Genomic DNA, 21,520 nt, shown 5'->3' with positions numbered 1-21,520 from the left:
AGTATAGTACGGGTCACTAACCGAACACGGGCGGCACCCTCGTTGTGGGGCAGGCCATGGAGCGCACGTGTCCCGCCTGGTGGATGACGCGCACGCTTTGCCGCAGGGCCACGTTGTCGCTCCCGCACGTGTCGTACAGGTAGACGCCTGGAAAACCAAGGGAGTATAGTCGTGAAGGGACTAACGAACGGGCTACTTGGATGTCGTTCATCTTAAGAACTTCTTTAGGAGTGCAACGAGAGACGCGACAGAAGCGCCTTGTTGTGCTGTCGTTTCTTCTGCTGTCCCGTGTTTTCGTTGCGCTTCAAACAGTTCTTAAGATGAAGGGAGGAGACAGACAAGACAGGCGATGTGACTAACGATAACACGCGGCACTTCGTCGTCATGTAAGATAGAGGTTTATTATTATTATTATTATTATTATTATTATTATTATTATTATTATTATTATTATTATTATTATTATTATTATTATTATTATTATTATTATTATTATTATTATTATTATTATTATTATTATTATTATTATTGCTGTTGTTTTGCAAGAATGCAAGAATTACTGGGAGCTGAGGAAACGATTCAAGACGCTTGATTCGACAACCTTAATGGACATAATCGCATCGATGCGTGGAAGGTGTGCAGAGCTGAAAAGCACACCATAACCCCAGTTGGCTGAGAAAGACGTCACAAGGAAGGAAGTAAGCGCCTGTCGGGTTCGGGAAAGTGCGTGTTTATATATATATATACGAACGACCGATAGAGTGCATCGCGGTCTGTCGGCTATACGCGAAACTCGTCTGCGTTGTCTGTATATATAAGGGGATGTTTGCGATTACGACGAACCGCTTTTTGTTTTTTAGGTTCCATCCCTTCATGTATTACCCTCTCTCGATCTTTTTTTTTTCTTTATCTATTTCAATCTCCGTCGTTCCGTACGAGGAAAGCATGCATAATGCGACTCGCTATATACGAGACTCGACGCTCTCGCGAGGTACTCGCCAAGCCAAGGTTACCGGCGGAATTTCCCGCAATTTTTTTTCTCACCGGTTTTGGTGAACCCCGTCTTTCTCGTATTCTTCCTTCCTTCGTTTGTTCGTTCGTTCTTTTTTATATTTTTTTCCTGCAGAAGGCTCGCGCGTAACTAGGACAATCACTTCATTAATGCGTGCGATATCATCAGAAGCCGCAAGTGAAAGTTTGAGGAATAAACACGGGGTGCCGTCGACGGTGAAAGTCATCTTTGTTCGTTCGCGAATCGTCCGCGCATCTTTCCACTTGCCTGACTGACGCTTCGGGGAAAGTAAGGGTGGAAAATTACTTTTTAATGGCGGACAACATGCCCGCCGTCGCTAGAGCGCATTCTCGAGAAGACGAAACCGTTTAGGCCGCATTTGGCTTTATATATAATACGGAAGTGTGCACGACGTATACTTTAGTAACAAAAAAGATCCCTGCTATTTCAAGATGAGCGCACGCAATCGACTAGCGTTGCCTGTTGAGAACTTCGCTGCGCGACCTTCTTAGTACCAGGGTGCCGTATCAGCTTTTCGGCGCTTATATTTAGCCAGAAAGCATCCCCTTATGGGATTTACGTGACTAAAGAAATAGGACACTGGTTAGAACAGTGTTAGTAAGACTATCCGGGTAGAAAAAACGCTTCTCAAATACACCTGAACCTCTCGTCTCTGGATATAGGTAATGAAGTTGGCTACATCATGGTTACCACTTGAACTATATGCTGTTGTCCAATTCCCAGTTTCTCTGTTTCTGTCTGTCTTTTTCTTCTCTTTTTTTTCTTTTCTTTTTTCTTTCTTTTGGTGCTTTCTGATGGTTCTGAGTAGTTACAAATGGGAAGCGGAAAATAATTCACTTTAATAACTCGGATATCATTACCTCCAATATCAATGTGGAATACCTTGGAAGAGTAAAGGAAAAAACTCTTGAGTTTACCTAAACTGCCGAATAGCCAGTCGTTTATCGTTACTACCTTCACGTGTTCGCAGATCGGCTTCCTATACGTATGGTCGTCAAATTATTCGGAGCTATTTATTGTACTCCTTGTTCGTACAAGTTAATTAAAACCGGTTACTCTGATACCGTCTTGCCTCCGGAGTTCGCTCAACTTTATTTACTTTAACTACCCTATACAGTGCCTACAAATCACTAAAGCTGTCTAAGTGCATGAAGGGGGGGGGGGGGGGGGGGCACTTATAATTAGCATTTACACTGCTATACAAATGGGAATCGATTTGCGGAATCTTGACGTCACTGCGGCTCGTATGCGTCAGAAGAAGGGAAGCAACGGCGCTGGGGTAGAAGTTCGCTCGAAGTCATCGGCATCTGATGGGGAAAAAACAGACACAGTAGGCAAAACCGCGCAGCCATATAAGCGTCGCCATGGAAACCACTCTCTCACGCTCTCGCGAACGGCGCAGGTCGGTCGCCATTACGCTGTCTCGAATCCTCAGAGCGAATGAGTCTCATTCGTAGTCGTCATGCGTATTCGTCGTGCACGCAACAGCGAGCCATTTTCCCATCTCGTGCCATCAGTGCATTAAGTCGTAACAAACACTCGAAGAAGGAAAAAGAAGAAACAAAAAGAAACAAAGAAAAAAAAAACGTAATTGTAGCGTTTCGTGTGTAGGCGGCGAAGGAAAAGAAACTTGGCGCGACAACGCTGCGGCGCGGTCACGGAAAGCCGGTGACGTTTGGCCCTCGGTGTGTTTTTTTATACTGGCGGCTGACATTACGTAACATTTACTCGGTATATTCGCGGTAAGTATTTAAAAGGCTAATGAAGGAGTGAAAGTTAAGCCGGGTTGACGAATTGCACCTTCAGTTTTACCAGAAACGTACGTGAGTTATTGCTGTGCGGGAAGTCGTGGTAAGCCGGAAAATAAGCAAACACGAAAGACGTGTTGTGCGCCACCACCGCGAAGTCTTCGCCACATGTCGTAACGGCAATTGGGAGACGTCTGCTGGGGACTAGTTAATTGTTTATTAGTAAATAAAGATTACGTTGACAACTTAAAATAATAAAACATTCAATTTAACGAGTATTCATTTTTATTTTCGGAATAGAAAAGACATGCGAAAATACTTTGAAATCAATGGCGTCGTACTAAAGCACTGCAGCGCTGATTTTCGGATACAAAGTTCAAAAAGACAAACATTTCGCTTCAATCTCCTTACTTAACTCCAAACTATTTTCGCCAAGCCAATGCAGATCAGGGGCGGAATTCACAAGTGTTTCGTTTTTCAGTACAATTTATCATTGGCCGGTAGCCTTTGTTAATAATATGTCTAGCACCAGGGTTGGTTGGAATTTGCTCCTACGAACAATTATAGCGTAAGTGTGTTTTGTGAATAGCGCCCCCCCCCCTCCCCCCTTTCCCCAGAGCAGACCAGAATAAACTTAGGTACTTTTGCACTTTAGTGTTCCTTAAAACTGAAAACTTCCATGCCTTGGGGGGTCGGCCTATCAAGTATAATAATGTACGTCCTGCTGAATGAGCCCACCAAAATGGCAGATTTGACATTTTTGGAAAAATCAGGGGCCGAATTAACGAGGCTTTTCTTTACCTAAGTGTTCCTTGCCAATCCATTGGCTGATCACCTTCGCTATATTAATATGTCCAAAACCACGACTGGTTGGCATCTAACTCTTACGCCAGAACTGTTCCTAAGAACAGCTCCCGGCCAAACATGATGTCGGACACATTATAACCGAAGGCGACCGGCCAATCGATTGGCAAGGAACACTTCGGGAAAGGAAAACCTTGCCAAGAGAGAGAAAGAAAGGGAAAGAAAACCTTGCCAATATGGCCCACGCTGTCGCTGACAATATGTATTGCACGCAACACGCATCTATGGCGGGTATAGGGGAGAACCACGCGCAACGTGATCTACAAAGAAAGCTCGCTCGCGTACCCAGGTTGAAGTCAGACGGGGCCTTCCTGAAGTTCGCTTGCTGCGCCGCCCATACTCCGGCCAGGGCTAGCCGCACCCGGCGCGGGTCCAGGGAGCCGCACGCGCCGTCTCCGCCGATTCCGGATCCCGTCGAGGCGTCGCTGCTGCCGTTTCTGACCGCGGTTCGCAGCGGCATCATCAGCGCGATGTTCGCCTGGCCCGGATAGATGGCCGGACTCGGGTCGTCGGCGCAGGCCACGCTGCCGAACCACTGCAGCCACAGGGACAGCGGCATCGCCAACGCGACGAAGCACAGTCTCTGCGCCCGAGCGGACGGTGTTGACTTCAAACTTGCCATCCGGACGGTGGGTTATACCAGGGTGGATCTAGGAACGAAGAGAAATGGAAGGAGAAAGTGAGAAAACAGAAAATAGTGTTAGCGTTACACGGAATTATATCGGCCAAAATGTGAAAAATCTGCCTTACGAGTTTACTCAAAATAATATGGAAAGCGACTGAAAGCGCACGAATTGTTCATGCTCAGAGGAAGGGTAGTCCTGTCGACTGCTATTGCAGGCGCGGCTGCTTCTCCCACTTTTGGCTTCATTCAGGAGTCCTTATGCCCTCCAATGAAGAACGTTCGCTGTGATTGGGTAGAGTGAAAGTGAACGCACTCCGCGTCACGGAGTACAAGGAGGAGGAGGAGGACAGAACATTTATTTGAAACCAGAGGCTCGTGGTTTCTTCAGATGCGGGAGGCGACGGAGGTTAGTCGGCCTGGAGTCCCTGCTCCCTGGCGGCTGCCTCTGCCCGCTCCGTGACCCAGGCCTGCTCCTCTGGGTTGGAGCTGAGCAGTGTGGCCTCCCACTGCTGCATCGTGGTAATTTGCAAGCCCTGTGGACTACCGCGGTTACGTATATTTGGACAGCCCCACAGTATATGAAACAGGTCGGCCCGGGGAGCTCTGCACAGCTTGCACTGCGGCGTAAAGGTTGTTGGGAAAATGTATGAATACAAAATCGGTGTTGGGAAGGAGCCCGTCTGTAGTTTCCTCCAGATGAGCTCCTGCCGTTTGGTTAGTGATTCGTGAGCTGGGGGGTATATAAGTCTGCCTAGTTTATAATATTGCGTAATTTCATTATACGTCACCATACGGTCTCGTGTCGACCACCCAAATTCCTCGGTCTCCTCATTCTCCGTTCCGACCTGGGCTGGGCCGTGGGCTCGGGAGGCGAAAGCTCGAGCCTGTTGGTGGGCGGCCTCATTGCCGGGGAGTGAGGAGTGGGCTGGGGCAGCTTAGGTTAGAGGCTCGACGGTAGGCGCCCCAGAGGCACCGGCAACTGTCACCAACGCCGCGCGCGTTCGGTGCGAACGCGGGCAAAACGCTGACGGCGTGGACAACAGTTCTGCGCGTTGCTGGTGCTGCTGCATGTCCAAGTTTATAAAGCTGATAAAACGACCTTGAGTCGACCTAATGGCTGCTTCGCATACTACTCAGGGTTCCTCTACGGGAAGATGGTGTAATTTTTAAATATCTTTATTTGTTTCTTGAGCCTTTACCTTCAACGCCATGGATTTTTTCACAGCGAAAACATTGAAGAAAGGTTTCCATGATTTGTAGACTCACGCTTCACGTTTGCATACGCGCCCATCACTTCACCTTCATGCGAACATAAAGGTAACCCTGCCATGCAGCACAGCATCTGCTTACCGTAAAGCTCCTGGCCCTTTCTCTCCGTCTCTGTTCTTATATATATTTTTTTGTCTAGTGCCACTGTTCAAACTTTTTTCAGCTGTCGTTTAACTATGCATCAACTAGAGCCAAAACAACTTTTCTAAAAACAAAGAATTTGTTGTTCTATGTTCACATTTCATCGAGTTTATAATACAATTAAGTTCACATCCATTCTTTACTGTACAACGATTGAAATTGTGTGTACCCTGTACTGTACGAACAGGGGGAAGTAGAACGAGTCGGTATGCTTGAAAAATGGCACAACACCCCAAGATGAAACCACAGAACTCAAGCAGGAACTAGTGTTAACGCAGGACCTATGAGAGAGATTTAGATTGTCCGCAAATGCATTACAGTAAACGAAATAACGGGCTACCAGAGCCTTTCATTGCAGTAGCAACGCTGGCAGTCACATTTTGTGAATTTTTGTGTTGCTTGAGTGTTGTCGTCGAAGGAAATTTATAGAAGGGCTGCATGCGAACGATCGTGCCGCTACCGCCGCTTTACACCAGCAGTTGAGTATTGTAGGTCAGTGCGATCATAGCTTTGTTGTTTCTCTAGCTAAACTCGCCGCATGCGCTGCAAGCCTGGTTGCTTCCGACAACGTCTCCACTAAGCTGATATAGCTTAACGGGTAATACGTTTACGGACAGACTAACTATCCCATATAAACGCGAAACGTAGCTCTGTTCATTTTTTTCCCGTGAGATAGGATTTCTTTATACATAATTTGGCTTGACCAGCCTTCTGTACTTAGGTGCCTGTGTTGGAAACTACATTTCACGTAAATGAAACAACTTGACCATTACCGTATATCACCTCCAGAATCAAGATTAAAAAGAAAAGCTGTAGAGCACCATGAAGCTTCCCGCCAGTCATACATTGCACAGGCAGCGGTGCTGTGCAAAAAAGAAAGCTTTTTCTTGTACATTGCGGGAAAGATATAAGGAGTATTTCCATTCCACTATAACAATAGTGGTACATTTACAGATATGACAATTGTTTTCTATGCAAAATTATTGAGTAGATATCAAAGAATGAAAGGCATACGAATGTTTCTTTTGTAACCCCAATGAAGCGTAGTGTTGCTGCTACTCAAAATTCAGAATTTATTTCTTCACGTACTTTAAAACAACAAGCACTGATAAAGTGATGATCTAGAAGCACTGATAAAGTTATTGTCTAGAAGCATATTTGAAACAAAGGGGTATGGTTTCCCTGAGAAATTACAAGTCGATACACCAGACCTGTGAGGCTAGTCAGCATGCTTACAAAATTACCTGAAACTTTGGACTGTATCTGAAAACTGCAGGAAGAAAATTTGTTAAACTTGTTTAAACTGCAAGAATTTGTTTAAAATATGCTTCTAAAGCATCACTTTATCAGTGCTTTATCAGTACTCGTATTTGATTCTTTTCGCTCACCATTCAAGTCGTATTCGATTCAGTGATATCATATTTTTAGTAGTATTCAGTAAGGTGACATGAAGCAGATAAAACCAAGACCAGGGATTCACAGGCAGATGGAGGCTTGAAATGGTCAACAATCACCGAACAAGCTTCAGACTCGAGGAAAAGTTTCAGCAAGGAGACTTTTCAACTTTATCTGATGAAAACAAGTACATCACTGAAAATGCGCGTAAAATGAAGGACAAGGCAAGGAAGGGAAACAGGACATATGCTCCGACGACCACTGAGCGTTCACACACACACACAGCTGACCCACAGAAAATTGTGCATTAGCCATGCATCTGCTGATAGTGAACTTAAGATGCCACTAACGTGTATATTCAATAAACGTTTGCTGTCTTCGCCTTCTTTTATCTACTGTGTAAGGTAGAGGGGGTGAGTGGGATGTCTGGTTGGCGCGCCCGCACTGTCTGTACGTTTGTTTTGTACGCTCTAGTGTTTATTTTATTTTAATTTTTTGGTAAACGCTCAGTTGTTGTCCGCGCATGTGTCCTCTGTCCTGTACCCTTCTTTGTCTTGTCCCTAGTTCTACACGCATTTTCAAAGATGAACCAGTACCAACTCGCCGACTTCGCTACTATTATCGAAGACAAGCCGTCTCGTCGAAACGTTAAGCTCCGGGCTGGAGGCTTCCCTCGTTCGACCCCTGTTGATCACGTGAACCCGGTCAATCAGACACAATTAAGGGTGGCCATATACAGTTCTTACTCAGCACTCCCGAAAGGATTCCAACGATGGCAATGAGGCAGCGCGCGTAGAAGGAGGTCTTCCAGGCGCCATAGTCCAGGAAGTAGTTGCACAAGGCGAGGATCCACATGAGGCTGATGCCACTGGCGAACATGCCGACGGCCCCGATCATGTGTGGCACGAAGATAGGAAGCAGCTGCACCAAGAGGGAAAAGATAAGCAGAAGGTATCAACCTAAAGGAATACTAAGCAACGACGCTGAAGTTTAGTCTACCGAAGCAGGTTTTTAAATACTCGGCGGTGACTATGCTCGTCAGCAAAAGATTTGTTATTAACACCAGAAATGAGATCAACACGTTTCCTTTCTCGAATTTCGAGCCAGAAGCACAGCACCGGTACATTAGAATGGCGTCACGGTTTTCAGAGTATTTTCACGTGCTTGGCCCATTTTCAGACCGAAAAAAGCTCTCAGAGGTCACCAGGTAGAACATTTGGTTGTCATTGCAATGTAATCATTGTTTATTGATACGTTATTAACAATTACCGAGGAGATGCTGTTGAAGTCGCTCGACCGCGATAAGAGCTTTCGCTGTAGCTTCAGGACTATCCTTCGTGGGTCACCACGATTCATGGTAAGACTGACGCTTCTGTTACTCCGGAACTCTTATTCACCAGTGCAGCTAAACTTACCATTTCCGGTCTTGCTTTAAGGGTCGTTGTTTCAAGGCATGTGCACCATTCAGCAATGTGTCCGCTTAGGCTAGTTGCTTACTATCCATACTGAAATTAGTACAGTTCAGTATAAAATAATTGAGAGCATTTGCGGTCTTCTTGGTGGTCTGTGTATTTCGCTCCGTTTTCAGTATTTCGAAATAATGTGCAAAGCGAAAACAAGCCGCAAGGAGAAGCCCGGTTTGTGCCGCTGTTCTGCTTCTTATTTGTGCAACGTGCACTCTTCTTCCATTACGAACAAGTCCGACCAACCCGAATTTTTATTCTTCTCCTTTATTATACAATTCGGTGTCATTGTGAGCGATGCGTCTAGCGTATACGATCTAATTCCTGGCATATTCTCCAATGATCGCAAGATCCAGAACTAGAGAATGGCACACCTACATAAAGATAGGAAATAACATAGCCCAATACAGAGGTAGAGCTTGCTTTTCTAGGCGAGAAAAATCTTAAACTACTGTAGCTACATGTACACGTTGAAAAAAGCAGCTGAGAGCGCAGACGTGGCCCAAGATTACATTAGAATATAAGCTATCTATGAATACAAGGCGAACAGATACGTTAGACAGTAAGTTGATGTGTGCTTAGTTCTCACAAATATCTTGTGCTTGGGAGCAGCGTCCCTATAGCAGTACAAGAACAAGGGCCAGTGCAGGCCCTAAGTGAAGCCTAGTTTGAGGGAAAGTCATCGCACGGTGAAACATGTTTTTGGTGAATCAAATGGGAAAGAAATCATTCGGAAGCATAACTAGTATGTCTTTCCTTACAACGGACATAAAACATGAGTCACGGGCGACCCACAAGCGGGGCGCCCTATTTCAGGGCTCTCGGCGCCTATACTGAATTGTATATATATAGTTCCATCTAGAACTGGGTTGGCACTCGGAACTGGGAATAGTCCAAGAAGGGAACTTTCATTTCTTGGGTAGTTCGTTTCTTTATTATGTGGCGGCGATTGTTTAACGAGCGTGCAGAGGAGCGCAAGCCGTCATCCTGAAGATGACTGGCGCTCCGGTAGATGGATACTCGCGTGGACGATGTTGGTCTCGCAATTTTGTTGAGTCCTCAAATGATTGTTATAATTTTACTATTACCGATGAGTGTGATCACGTTGTCGGATAATGGAATTTAAAGTCGGACGGTGGAGACCCGCAATACCAACGCGGATAGCCGCCAGCTGTAGGGCAGCGAGTTTCGCTTGCTGCCGTTTGACGGCTCAATTATTTCTTGTGCGGACTGGCATGCCATGGAGATAGTGGCAATATCATATCTCTTATTTACAGTGTATCTACAGCATATGGTAGAGATATGCTGCCCCCCGCTCTGCCAAGTGTGACGTCTTGCCCAATGTTTTTGGCACCTACTGGAAACACACTGTGTTTTCGTTAAGCATAAAACAAAAAGAAATTGAAGCACACGCCATTTAGATACTATAACATTAAAACTTTCACGTACTGTAGAAAATGAAAATGAAAACAATTTGTTTATTTCATGAAATATTTTAGTTTTATTCTTTTTATGCCACCAGCATAACATTGCAAAGATTTCCTTTAAGTTTCAGCAGATGTTTTTCAATATCAATATTGCATAATACATCTAGCATGTGCTCTAAAAGTTTATATCTTTGGAGAGAACATGTCTATAGCTTTATGTTGATGTATAGGATGTCATTGTAGCCATAATGTTGTATTCATTAAGATATTCCCACTAAAGCGTCGAAAAAAGCTGCATTTTTTCCGTGGTAAATAAACAGCAAAGCGTGAACTCACTAGAAACGTGCAATTCTTGCTATGCCCGCCTCTATTACTTCTCAACGAGATCTACTGTGACCATAATTGCTGTTGCTATTGAAATCAAAATGAATGACATGCGCCAATAACACGGTACACTCATCGCGAGGTCATAATTTACATGCTCGTAGCCATCATCGTATTTCTGCGAAGTCCAATTATTCTCGTCAATGTTAGATGATAACCGCGTGCTCCAGGTTACCTCTACCAAGAGCGTTACGACTCTGGGTAGCCCCTCAAATGTATCGAAATATTGAGGGTACGACTCCTGGCTCGACGACCAATGGTGCGCGTTTTCAGAATTTCTTTTTAAATGCAAAGCATTTCTTGCCGGCGGCTCTGTCGTCCCGCGTCCCACACCCCCACAGCGCATGCGCGTCCCCTCCCCCTCTCTCTCCTCTAGGAATCCTGTACGGAGCGGCGCCCGCGTTCCACACCCCCACAGCGCATGCGCGTCCCCTCCCCCTCTCCTTTCCTACGCTTCCCCCCTTTCTATCCTCTAGGAATACTCTACGGTGCGGCGCCTGCATCCCACACCCCCACAGCGCATGCGCGTCCCCTACCCCTCTCTCTCCTCTGCTACGCTCCCCCCTTTCTCTCCTCTAGGAATCCGGAGCGGCGCGCTCGACAGGTGGTGCGACAGCTGCATACCCCGCTGGGGGCGCCACGGTAGTTCCGCGGTATGAAAATGACGGAGCGCGCGCGCCTCATTCTCTCTCCTATGCAGCGCCGCGATGAGCGCTCGGGCCGCTGCCGCGAAACCATCTCCGGCTCAAGCTAACCATCTCCCCGCTGCTTCGCATCCACACATGGTTCCCTTTAGCAGGAGATAGAGTAATTTTTTTTGTGATCATTACATGTGCGACTGGTGACAGAACATTATTGGAAATGTGTGCGAGATACGCGAGACACCGCGTGAGCTTGGCTGCAAACTACGCACGTCGCGAATAAACATTTCAACTGAACACCTTCAGCAGTAGAAAGATATCGCAACATTGTAAACACGGACAGCACCACAGCGCGAATAGTACACTCTAAAGGGACACTAAATAGGAACACTAGATCGTTTTAAAATCATAATACATTATTTGAAATCTTTATTTTGCGTGAATTTCGGGATGAGAGCTTCATTATTGAAAGAGGAAATGAAGGTAAAAAGTTCACTTTCTCGAATTTTGCGCCAAAGCTTTAGCGCCGACACGTCAATGCGGCGTCACAGATTTCACAGCATTGTTTTTTCGTAATTGAGCAGCATTGACACAGGGAATATTACCGACATTTTTTTATTTTCAATCTTTTGGTCCTTTAGAACACAGTGTAGAACATTTTACCGATAAACAATTACCAGCAGACGCCGGCAGCAGACGCCGGCCGCAGACGCCGGCCGCAGACGCCTAGCCGACGCCGCCAAAATTTGTGAGGTCACGGCGATCTGTTGCGGAAACTTCAAGGCGGCGTCGCCAGCCGTCTTTCCTATTTACGCCTTTTCCCGCTTGCCAAGCGTCTTCACGCGGCGAAAGCGGCGTCTTTGTTATTGTAGAAACCTAATTTGCTAATACAGGCGAAATCGTCTTTCTCTTTATAGTTCCTTTAAGATTAGAGCGGGAGTCTTTGTTCTTTCAGGTGCACAATGTAACCCGTTTCATACCCGTTTCATACCCAATGTAGTACTTTTCATACCCGTTCGACAAAACACTGCTTCAACTTTCGTACGAAGAGCTTCAAACCAGCAGGATCAATGAAGGAGCGGTGTAGAATGGCTCACCCAGCTGCCATCTCTACGCAAGTGACCCAAGGGGTTGATGGCCAGTAGCACCATTCCCGCCGAGCAGCCAGCTCCGGCCAACGGGATCAGGCGGCTCAGCCATTTAACGATGGAGTCTTGCGATGCGTTCATCACCGTGATGATCATGTAGCATACGCAGCAGCCGACCAGGACTGTGATGGTAAGAAGGTGAAAAAAAGAAAAGAAAGCTGTCATCTAAGCGCACCGCAACCAAGTAGAAGATACCTCTATATATGGAATAGTGGCAAAATAAACAGTGGTTCAGGCACTGACAATGTTCGGTGCCCGACCATTCGCTTGCGCGAGTATGTGTGCAATGTCAATCGTGGGCATGAAGGTCACTTAGCAGCCCGCAGTCACTTCGACAATTCGACAACTTCACTATCATGCACTAAGTGCCCGGGGAATCAGCGGATCGCAAATCAGGGGACGCTGCGTCGCGTCCACCCAGCGTTACTGAGTATTTATTCTGCACGTGCCGTGCCGTAGTGAGGTGGTGTGTCGTCTAGCGCTCCAGGAACCCGACAACGGTGGTGCACGGCTCGGCAACGCTAGCGCCAACTTCCCCGGTTAAACTGCCAGGTTTCAACGCGAGTTTCTCCACCAGAACTTCGGAGCCAGCTGCAGTGCGTGTGACCGGTTGTGGTTCGAGCACAACGCGGTACTCGTCAGTGCAATTCGTTCGGACGAACACCATAGAGACACACGACAAACTTCGCTTACCTCCATTTCCTCGACAGGGGAAGGGGTACTAATTATTTGGCACCCCTTTCCCCAATCGGTTTTCATGTTGTTTTTAAAGATAATCTTTCTTTGCAATGGGCAAATTTATAGCATTTCATTAATCGCTTCACAAAAGCTTCGCATCAAATAGGTTCCAAGTTGCTTTGGATCTGCGTAATATTTTTTTCTCGCTGTGTATATATTCACGCGCTCGAAGTTTACTTTCATGTGCTCTGTCTAGTGATCTTGCACAATTTGCCAAATCAGAACCGATCTTCCTGAAGTCACGTTTCGTCAACTTCCATACAATGGTAATGCGCTTCACAGTGGTTTTCTATGCCTGTAGAGAAAGTGAGGAAAGCAGGCAGCAACGACAGTTGTGAAAACGCAAACATGGTATTAAATCGACGCTACAACACAAGGCTAGTTTTTGACTGGTAAATTATTCTTTGAAAACTCTACTTGCACTAACACGTCAAAAATGTTAACTTTTATGGGATAAAGAAGCAGCCATGATTTCCAGTTTTTTTTTCTGGTGTTTTACATTACATTTTAGCCTCTTAAAAGCACCAGTTCGTCAATGTGACGCCATGGAATTCCATATATATATATAGAAACTTGTTAGCTTCAGTCGTTGGTTCATTTTGGATGCAGTATAGGGCTTTACAAGAAACACAAGTAAATAGTCACGAGAAATGCACTGTTAAAATTTATTACATCACGGCGAGCTCTGGCGGGAACTTTAACGTTGCGTTGCCACGTGTCGTGGCTCGCTCGAAGCTCGCCCGAATGTCCCAAATAAAACGCTCCGTGAAGGCTTCTTTTCGTGGTTCATTGCAATAAAACCAGATGCGTCTCAAATACGCCTAAAAAGGGTCGAATGAATATGGAAGGCACGCAGGACGCCCGTTGGCGCCATGCTATGGGCCTGTAAATGTGCAGGAAACGTTCTGTTTTCTTCTAGAGACCACGCACGTATCATGTGCGTGTGCATCAGCTACACTGACTAAATTTTAAGCTACATTTATGGGCAGCATACTCTACACCATAGTAGTCATGGCAGGAAACCCTTATGTTTTCCCCTTAGGGAACGCTCTTACATTCGCAGGATAACTTTAAGTTATCCCTTAATCCGCTAGTCTGTGACTGGCCGCCGTGCGTTAGTCGCTGCTGGAAAAGTTTGCTGCCATGTCACATCGGCCTTAATCACCTCCCATTCCCAAATGATCGAAGTCTGTGTGATCAGCGCATGATCCGACATCCTTAAAATATTTCGTGACAAATAAACGGGCACGCCGATCCGTGTAAAAGCAAAAACACGTGTAAAATGAACTTACAGCATAGTGACACCAGGATCATTGAAAAAGAGAAGATGCTGCTCTGCGGAGGGTCCCCACCGGCATCACTGGAAGAAAGAAATGGCTATTTTTTACAGACCAAGATAGTGCAGTGCCAACTAAATATAAACTGCACCAAATATTACACGGTGTTCCACAAGCTGTTATCTTCTCTATGCCGCTGACTCACTCGGTGCTGCGTGAGGAGCCTGCTACAAAGGCAAACGTGTGCCGCGCATGGCCTCGGAGATTCCGGAGCACGACCTCAGTGATCATGTTGGTATAAGACGCTGCGGATCTCGGAACTCAGTTTCACTCACTATAGGATAAGTTTTGAACATATTTCGCGTTCTCGTGTATACTGTTTCACCACTGTGTGCGGTGCCTGAGAAACAAGGCTCAGTGAATCTTGGAAGTGAGTCCTTCGGCCCAGTTTCTTCCGGCACATTATAGTGATTACTAAATGAATACTGATTTGAATTTGAAAGCTGTGTGGCTTTGAGTTTCATTCACTGATAGTTACCTAAAGAAACACAACCGAACGTACACGATTTGAGTTTTTTAATTAAAGTGAGACGGCGGAAAACAAATACTTTCAGGACACAGTGTTCACGTCGCCGAAGTTGCGTTTATTGACGATACTTCCCCGGCACGTGCACTATTTCAAAATAGTCTATCTTTCTATATAGAAAATACACTAATGTTAACAGAGTGTTTGGACACGTTCCACAGAACTATCGTGAAGTTAGAAGACCCAATGCAGCGACGCCATCACTCGCTCAAGTTTCAAGGATCTGGCAGTCTCAGACTACCCACGAATGAATCGAGTGGTTTCGCGAAAAAACTTTTGTCACCAAATGTGTTATCAATGAGGCGTTAAAGGATGTGATCTAAAATCCATAGCAGGAGAAAGATGTTCATGCGTTGTACGCAGTATGGGCCGCTAAATATGCAGCGCTTGTTTTCATCCCACACAGTGTGTGCGGCTTAAGTTATTTTGCGGATCAGAACGCAGTTTTACTTAAATCTTGGATAGATTTTTTTATATAATGCATTGCATGTGAAGAGAATCACCTTTGGAAAGTGTAATTGTGAAGTTACGTAATGGCTCTGAGCAGTCGTTCAGTTTGGTACATCAGACGCACTATATAGGTGTTTGCTTCCGCCTGCCAGTTCCAGGAAGTAACAAGGTGTTCCCGTGGGGTCGAATAAATAAAAAGAAGTACCTTACGACTACACGTCCGATTGTTCAAGCTATACCAGTCATGCGTTCAATGAAACGACCACAAGTGCCGCCGCAACAAGAAAACGCGGTAGTGGAGAGTCAGGTGCAACGCGACAGTTTTCGTGTTTGAATTTATTGCTCAGTTCATTTGTTATATAGGTACCACATAAACTGCATCATGCATGCACCTACAACAATACAGGAGCTCCTCCTTCGAGGACGTTCTGGAAGCTTTGAATAAAAGAATTTGTAAACAACGAAATGTGTCCCATTCCATCCTTTCCATCAGGAGGAGTGGGGCATCACGTTTGAGAATGATTTTATAATAACTTGTTAGCTGGACATTACACGGGGGAAGGTCGACATTTAACACAAACAAGAACCTCTGCCTTTTGGACCGCCCTGCTTCTTTTGCCCCTGGCAGCTTTAATAAGATGTATTTGCCCATACGTCCGGATGGGCAGGAAAAAAGAAAGCCAATGTGTCTCGTCTTCCTTTTTTGAGCTTCCAAACTATATTGATGCAATAAGTGCGCTTCACCTCGACCTTAAAAAAAGAAAAAAAAAAGAGATCGTAATTTTTGGCCAAGATGACAAGCACAATTGCGCAGAAAGAAGCGTTGTGTTAAGCTCCCCAAAGGCCCTTGAAAGTTTATTCCTGGCAGACCATCCCCTTGTCAGGGTGGGCTAGGTCACACTCAAGCTCCAACGTCAAGAAAATGGTTTAGTTATTCGATGCGCTAGCTATCTTTAGAATATCTATGTTTCATTGCCATGCCTTTCATTGCCACAAATACTGAGCAGTCCGTGTATCCCGCAGTATAATAGCTTACATGCCGTAATTAAGTTATAAAAATACATAGAAGAAAGTTAGAAACAAGTAAGAAGAAAAATCCACACATAGAGAGTAAGTCTTCGATTAAAATAACGGCAAAAGCATGTAGCACAGTTAGGAAGCAGGGGAACAGCGTTCTACTCCTCCCTCCATCGTGCTGTCCAATTCCTCTCAAGGGCATCGAACAGAGTAAGATTGCTTCTCACGTGAAAGCGTTGTTGATTAGGCTTGGGAGGACAGTGGCTGATAGCACTCCCTATATGGACGTTTTGAACATTTCTTTTTCAATAGCACATAGGTCCTTTTGGTTTGGATTCAGAACGGTAAAAACAAAACAGCTAGTTAGTTACCTTTGGCAGTCGCAAAGACAATTTTTCTTCTATAGCCGCATTTCTCGGCTATAGAGCCAGAATGAAGGAAGGAAAGAAACTTTATTTCACGAAGAAAATTAGGCGAACGTGGTTGGGCCCTTAGTCCAGGGCTCCACTGGCGCGAGTGGCTCGCTGAGCTTGCTCCAGGAGAGCCACTTGGCTCTCCTTTCCCTCGTCCACAAGCCATGCCTCCCACTGCCTATTTAACATGAGTGGTTGTGATATCATGTATGGGCTATAGTAATATGTGAAGGCTATTCCAGGCACTCCCATGTGATATGTTGTAGTGTGGGTTTGTTAGAACACCATGGACAGGACATTACGTTGGAAACGATATGTACAGTGGTGCTATTTACGACGTGTTTCCTCCACATTGTAGTTCAGGCAGTGTTGAAAATATTTGCACGGTCCCACTCCTCCAGCCGTCCCACTTCTTGCGCCTCTTCCCCACACTCCATACCTCGTAAATATTTGCGGCCGCTATTGCATATATCATTGTTATGTTGAATCATCAATATTGTCAGTGTGTGAGCGCATTCGTTGTTACTGCACCCGACAACTTTCCCAAATAAAACGCCTTTAGACGTAGGACGTACCGCTCAAACATGGTCAAGCACGTGTGCAAAAATACTATAGATTTCTTCATCCAAAAGCAGGAGCCGGTGCAAGGCAGTTCTAACACTGCCAATGGACTACTTCACTCTGACCTTTTGTCCTTTAGCTTCCTCGATTACTTACGCACATTATTTACTCAGGCAAGCCTTGGCACGAGGGCAGGATGTGTCTCCGCTCGCTGTCGCTCCAAAACGCGTCGTGAGCTGTTCACAACTCTCTGACCCAGGAAGAGAGGAAGGCACGCGTTCACACCTACCGGAGGTTATACCGCCGTGACGTCAGCGTAAGCCTTCATAATCGAGTGCTCTTCTTAGGTGCGCCAGCTGATTTCGTGCCGCGTCGCAATAGGTTGCTGTTTGTTGCGATCGAAGGCAGAGATCACCGGGCGGTTCACTCCGGTTGAGTGCGGACAAGGGCCGCTTCGATCAGTGTCGCCGCTGCGCGACCTTCGCTCGCGTGTGACATCCGCCGCGCACCGGAGCTTAGCGCCTGTCAATTAAACCCTACCGAAGCGGATTGCGCCGGCGGGTTCGTAAACAAACACGTGCGATGAAACAGCGAGAACGTGAAGGAAAGAAAAAAGGGAAAGAAAGATGGGGAAAGATAGAAGAAAGGGTGGAGCGATCCAGGGAGAAGGAGTGAAACCAGGCGCTCCGGGCAGGCACGTCGTTGCTCTTTCGAACGAGAGCGCATACACGCGCGTCGTCTATGTTTCCCCCACTCGCGCGTGCAAGTGACGATATACCGCGGTGCGTACGTGCCGACTGCACGCATGTTTAAAACATGCAGCGCGCGAGAGAGAGGGAAAGACATCGCTGCGGTAAGAGGCGTAGACAGCGTAGACGCATGCTGGCGGCATCGGCGATGCCACCGGCCGCGGAATTACGCGGAAGTTTGCCAATGCGAACGGCGCGTGAGTCACGTGGTCTTGCGAAAAACTAACAAACCATATATACCTTCTCTCTCTTCCTGTGTTATTATTCTATATGTTGTTAAGTTATTCATATTAGGCTTTTAACCTTCCTTTCCTTCTTTACATTTTGTTTTTTTCAGTCGACTGCAGCTTCCCCTCCCCCCCTTCTCGCGACATCGCCGGGCTCAGCTCTCTCCCGAAACAGTGTCCGTGTTTCTGGGAAGCACCGCTCGATCACATGCACGTGACTCGGACGCGCTGCGTGGTTCGCAGCGATGGTTTACCGCGGCTGGAAGTGAGCGGTTCGGTGCGACAACAGCGTAGGCAGATATACCCAGATAACACAATACCATGATACCTAGATATACCAAAGGTATAGATATACCAGATACCGTGATACCTAGATTAGAGCACTCCACGGGCTCGGGCTTACCCGAAAGCCCGGGCCCGGCCGGGTAGAGCAGCTTTTTCACGGGCTCGGGCTTTCTGGTGGTGCGCATGTAACGTGCAGCGAGTTATTCTCGGGCGTCTCAACTCTGAAAAACATGTATTTTTCGGTCTCGGGCCGGGTTCGGACCGGTTTCGAGCCGGGCTCGGGCCGGGCTCGGTCCTAAGGTAAAGGGGTGGCGGGCCGGGCCGGGCGGGTAACGTAGATTATTTCCGACCGTAGACGCAGAATTACGTAGAATTAACGTAGAACCGGGCCCGGGCCGGGCCCGCGTCTCGCCATAAAAGTTTTGATCGGGCTCGGGTGGGCAGCCCAACGTAAAAACGGGCCCGGGCCGGGCCCGGGCTGAAAAAATCGGCCCGTGCAGTGCTCAAACCTAGATATACCAAGTCATATCGAAACAAGTCATACTGAGACAGGGTGGTTGGCAATATCGTGTCATAAAAGACAAAAAAGAGAAATTAACGAGTCAAGCGTCAAGAACCACCCGCGGAAGACTTGATGCATGGAAACACCAAAGGCCGCATGTCCTTGGCGAAAGAAGCAGTTTCGTTAAGAACATGAAAAAATTGCAATAAGATTCCGCCTACAACTGCTCCACAATTTAACTTTCACGCATAGGCTGTGGCTTTGTGTGCATGGTATGCGTATGATCGCGAGTCTCAGTCTGCGTTATAAAACTTACGTTTTCCAAGAAATGGTATCTTGGCGGTGAGTTGAGGCATTACGGTAACTACGACTGTCACGAATCTCAGCACCAGCACAGCAGTTTGAAATGTTGTGAGGGCGTTAGAAGTCTCAGCGCCGGAAGGAGCTCCGTTTCTTTTGGGATATCCTCACGACGAGAAATGTGATTCTGTAACTGCGCCATGTGCAAAGAATAAATAATTAGCGTTATTGGCCCTTTTTTGCACTTACATCTGTGAGTTATTTGCCCCTTTCATGCTCTTGCAAATATAGAAAATCTAAAAAGCAAAGTTAAAAAAAAAAATAACAGTATTTGCGGTGACTTCACCACGGTGGCTGAGTGGCTATGGCGTTCTGCTTCTGCGGATGAGGTTGCGGGTTCGATTCCCTACGGGGACGAATCGCTCGTGTGCTTCAATTTAGGTGCACGTTAAGGAGATCCAGGCGGTTGAAATTATTCCGGAATGCCACACCACGGCCGCTGGAGCGGAGAGTACACTAAGCGACCCTCACCTTATACTCTTTTAATAGACCGATTTAACCATGCTCAACGCGCAGACGCCGTCACCCCGTCAGCGCCATGATGTCAGTAGTCCTCATCACTTTCCCGCTGTGCTTGGTTTTGACGGGATACCATTGAAGAGAATGCCCAGGAGAATGTCATTGAGTATTCGTCTAAAGAATATTAGGGAAAAGATGGAGGGTGCGTCACCGGAAATCTACTCGTATATTGTAGAACATTTTTATTCCGCCTTAGTTAAAAAGATGAAATAACGTTTCTTAATTTATTCACGTGTTGCAATTTCAAAATTGAAACCGAGACATAATGAAGTCATAATTTCTTAGCGGAAATCCCGAGACCAGCACAACTTGCAAGATATCCATCCCCAAAATGTGCGAAATTCGGGACTGACGTTGCAGTTATTATCATTCCGAGCTCTTAGCGGGAAGCTGCTGGGGAAATTTCTCAACATGAACTCTAATACATTTCGCACAAAATTTTGGAGACGCGTATGGCAGTATTGATGTTAATCTTAGGATTTCCGCTTAGGCTTGACTTCGCAACTGCTCAACCTCACAATTTCAACAGCAAACAAGGTGAACAATTGAAATGTTAACTGGTGAATCTTTATAATTATAGCTACTTGATACATTGCAATTTGTCAAGCAAGCGTGTCTATTCTGCAACATATTACACATTCATGGGCCTTACAACTCCTGATGAACACCGGTTTGAGTATGGCACAAACTATGGCAACGGTGAGTTCTCTCAAACTCAACCATTCCCGCTCGGATGGACAAATGCACTGCCGAGCTACGTCCGCCTGAACGCCGCGCTCAAGGCTCCATTTAGCTCCGATTGCGTGACGCACGGCTAGGGCTTTTTCCTCTACAGAACGCTACCAAAGTAAAGCGCATGGGTAGTGTGGTTCTAATGATATCAGCGATAATGCTATGGTATGTTTTCGTGAAATCGGCTGCAGCAAGCGACAACCTTTGAGCCTTTTTAAGTACATTACACGTCAAAAAAATTAAAAAGGTACAAAGAGTAAAACAATAGACACAACTAACATGTTAGCCCTCCCGTGGGATCGACTTGGACCCTTACTTTGTGACGACGTTTTGTCATTTTCAATTCGTTGCCCTTTGCCATTAACTGCCATAAAGCCTGGCCCGCTATGGCCGAATGGAACACTCCGCAGTCGATATATTGAAAGATTAAGCTTCTGGAATAACCAATTTTCTCTCGTAGAAAAACAGAGCTTTTTTGTGGAGCGAGTTTAATGACGAAAATGACAAAAATTGAGTGGCGCCATTTGTTGTCAACTACGATACATCTCATGGGTGAGGTCAGCGCTTCTGATCACCAAGATGTCTGCGATGTTGCACATCCCGCCAATGAGAGCAGCATCGCTTTTCTCTGTTTACAACCGCCCTGCCGCTCCGGCGCGAGTCTCAGTGACCGTGACTCAAGAACCAAGCAAGCCTCACAACGATTCCCGCAAGCATAACACCTGCGGCTGCCAAACAGTATCTCGTATATAGAGCTAAGAGTTTCCAGAAGACATACAGTGGAATGGAGGGGGTCACGCGGCGATGACGTCAATTCCTCCGCTTGGGCGCGGCCCGTTTAAAGTACAGCAGCAGGAAGCTCGGCGGCAATTTTCTACCCAGAAAAGTGTTATATTTGCACACGGCGATATCGGTGATAGGCTTCTAGATGAATACTACGTCGATCGACCTCAACTTACTATTTTC

The 21,520-nt window shown here is 46.3% G+C and overlaps 2 protein-coding genes and 1 long non-coding RNA gene across 7 annotated transcripts in view; 1 reads left to right on the top strand and 2 right to left on the bottom strand.

Moving 5' to 3' along the window:
* Positions 1–21,520, bottom strand: part of LOC119460928 (uncharacterized) — a 99,055-nt gene that overhangs the window by 17,223 nt on the left and 60,312 nt on the right. The window contains exons 2-3 of one of the 5 annotated variants that reach the window (XM_037722066.2): positions 3,931–4,295; positions 22–147 (exon numbers count right to left, since the gene is read on the bottom strand). The exons of 3 other annotated variants lie outside the window; for them this stretch is intronic. In XM_037722066.2, coding sequence (XP_037577994.1) covers positions 22–147; positions 3,931–4,267 — 463 coding nt within the window. In that variant the 5' untranslated portion in view covers positions 4,268–4,295. The remainder of the gene's footprint in view (positions 1–21; positions 148–3,930; positions 4,296–21,520) is intronic. One more of the 5 variants, XM_049672696.1, reaches the window with a different exon arrangement.
* The window catches only part of LOC125947594 (uncharacterized), a 144,788-nt gene that overhangs the window by 109,034 nt on the left and 14,234 nt on the right, over positions 1–21,520 (top strand). The gene's annotated exons all lie outside the window — the stretch shown is intronic.
* On the bottom strand, positions 7,389–14,328 carry LOC119460929 (uncharacterized). The gene is made up of 3 exons (XM_037722067.2): positions 14,169–14,328; positions 12,088–12,260; positions 7,389–7,996 (listed from the first exon to the last, which is right to left on the bottom strand). Exons 1-3 carry the CDS (start codon positions 14,188–14,190, stop codon positions 7,781–7,783), a joined length of 411 nt encoding a protein of 136 aa, XP_037577995.1. The 5' UTR covers positions 14,191–14,328; the 3' UTR covers positions 7,389–7,780.

Source organism: Dermacentor silvarum, chromosome 8 (genome assembly GCF_013339745.2).
Source record: "Dermacentor silvarum isolate Dsil-2018 chromosome 8, BIME_Dsil_1.4, whole genome shotgun sequence".
Lineage (NCBI taxonomy): Eukaryota > Metazoa > Arthropoda > Arachnida > Ixodida > Ixodidae > Dermacentor > Dermacentor silvarum.
Note: the sequence above shows the minus strand (reverse complement) of the source record. Positions and strands in the feature narration are given on the sequence as shown.

Coding starts and splice junctions, on each gene's coding strand:
- LOC119460929 (XM_037722067.2), bottom strand. CDS start 14,190: ATGATCCTGGTGTCACTATGCT. Junction 12,261..14,168: donor GATCCTGGTGTCACTATGCT/GTAAGTTCATTT, acceptor TTACCATCACAG/TCCTGGTCGGCTGCTGCGTA. Junction 7,997..12,087: donor TGCGTAGAGATGGCAGCTGG/GTGAGCCATTCT, acceptor CTCTTGGTGCAG/CTGCTTCCTATCTTCGTGCC.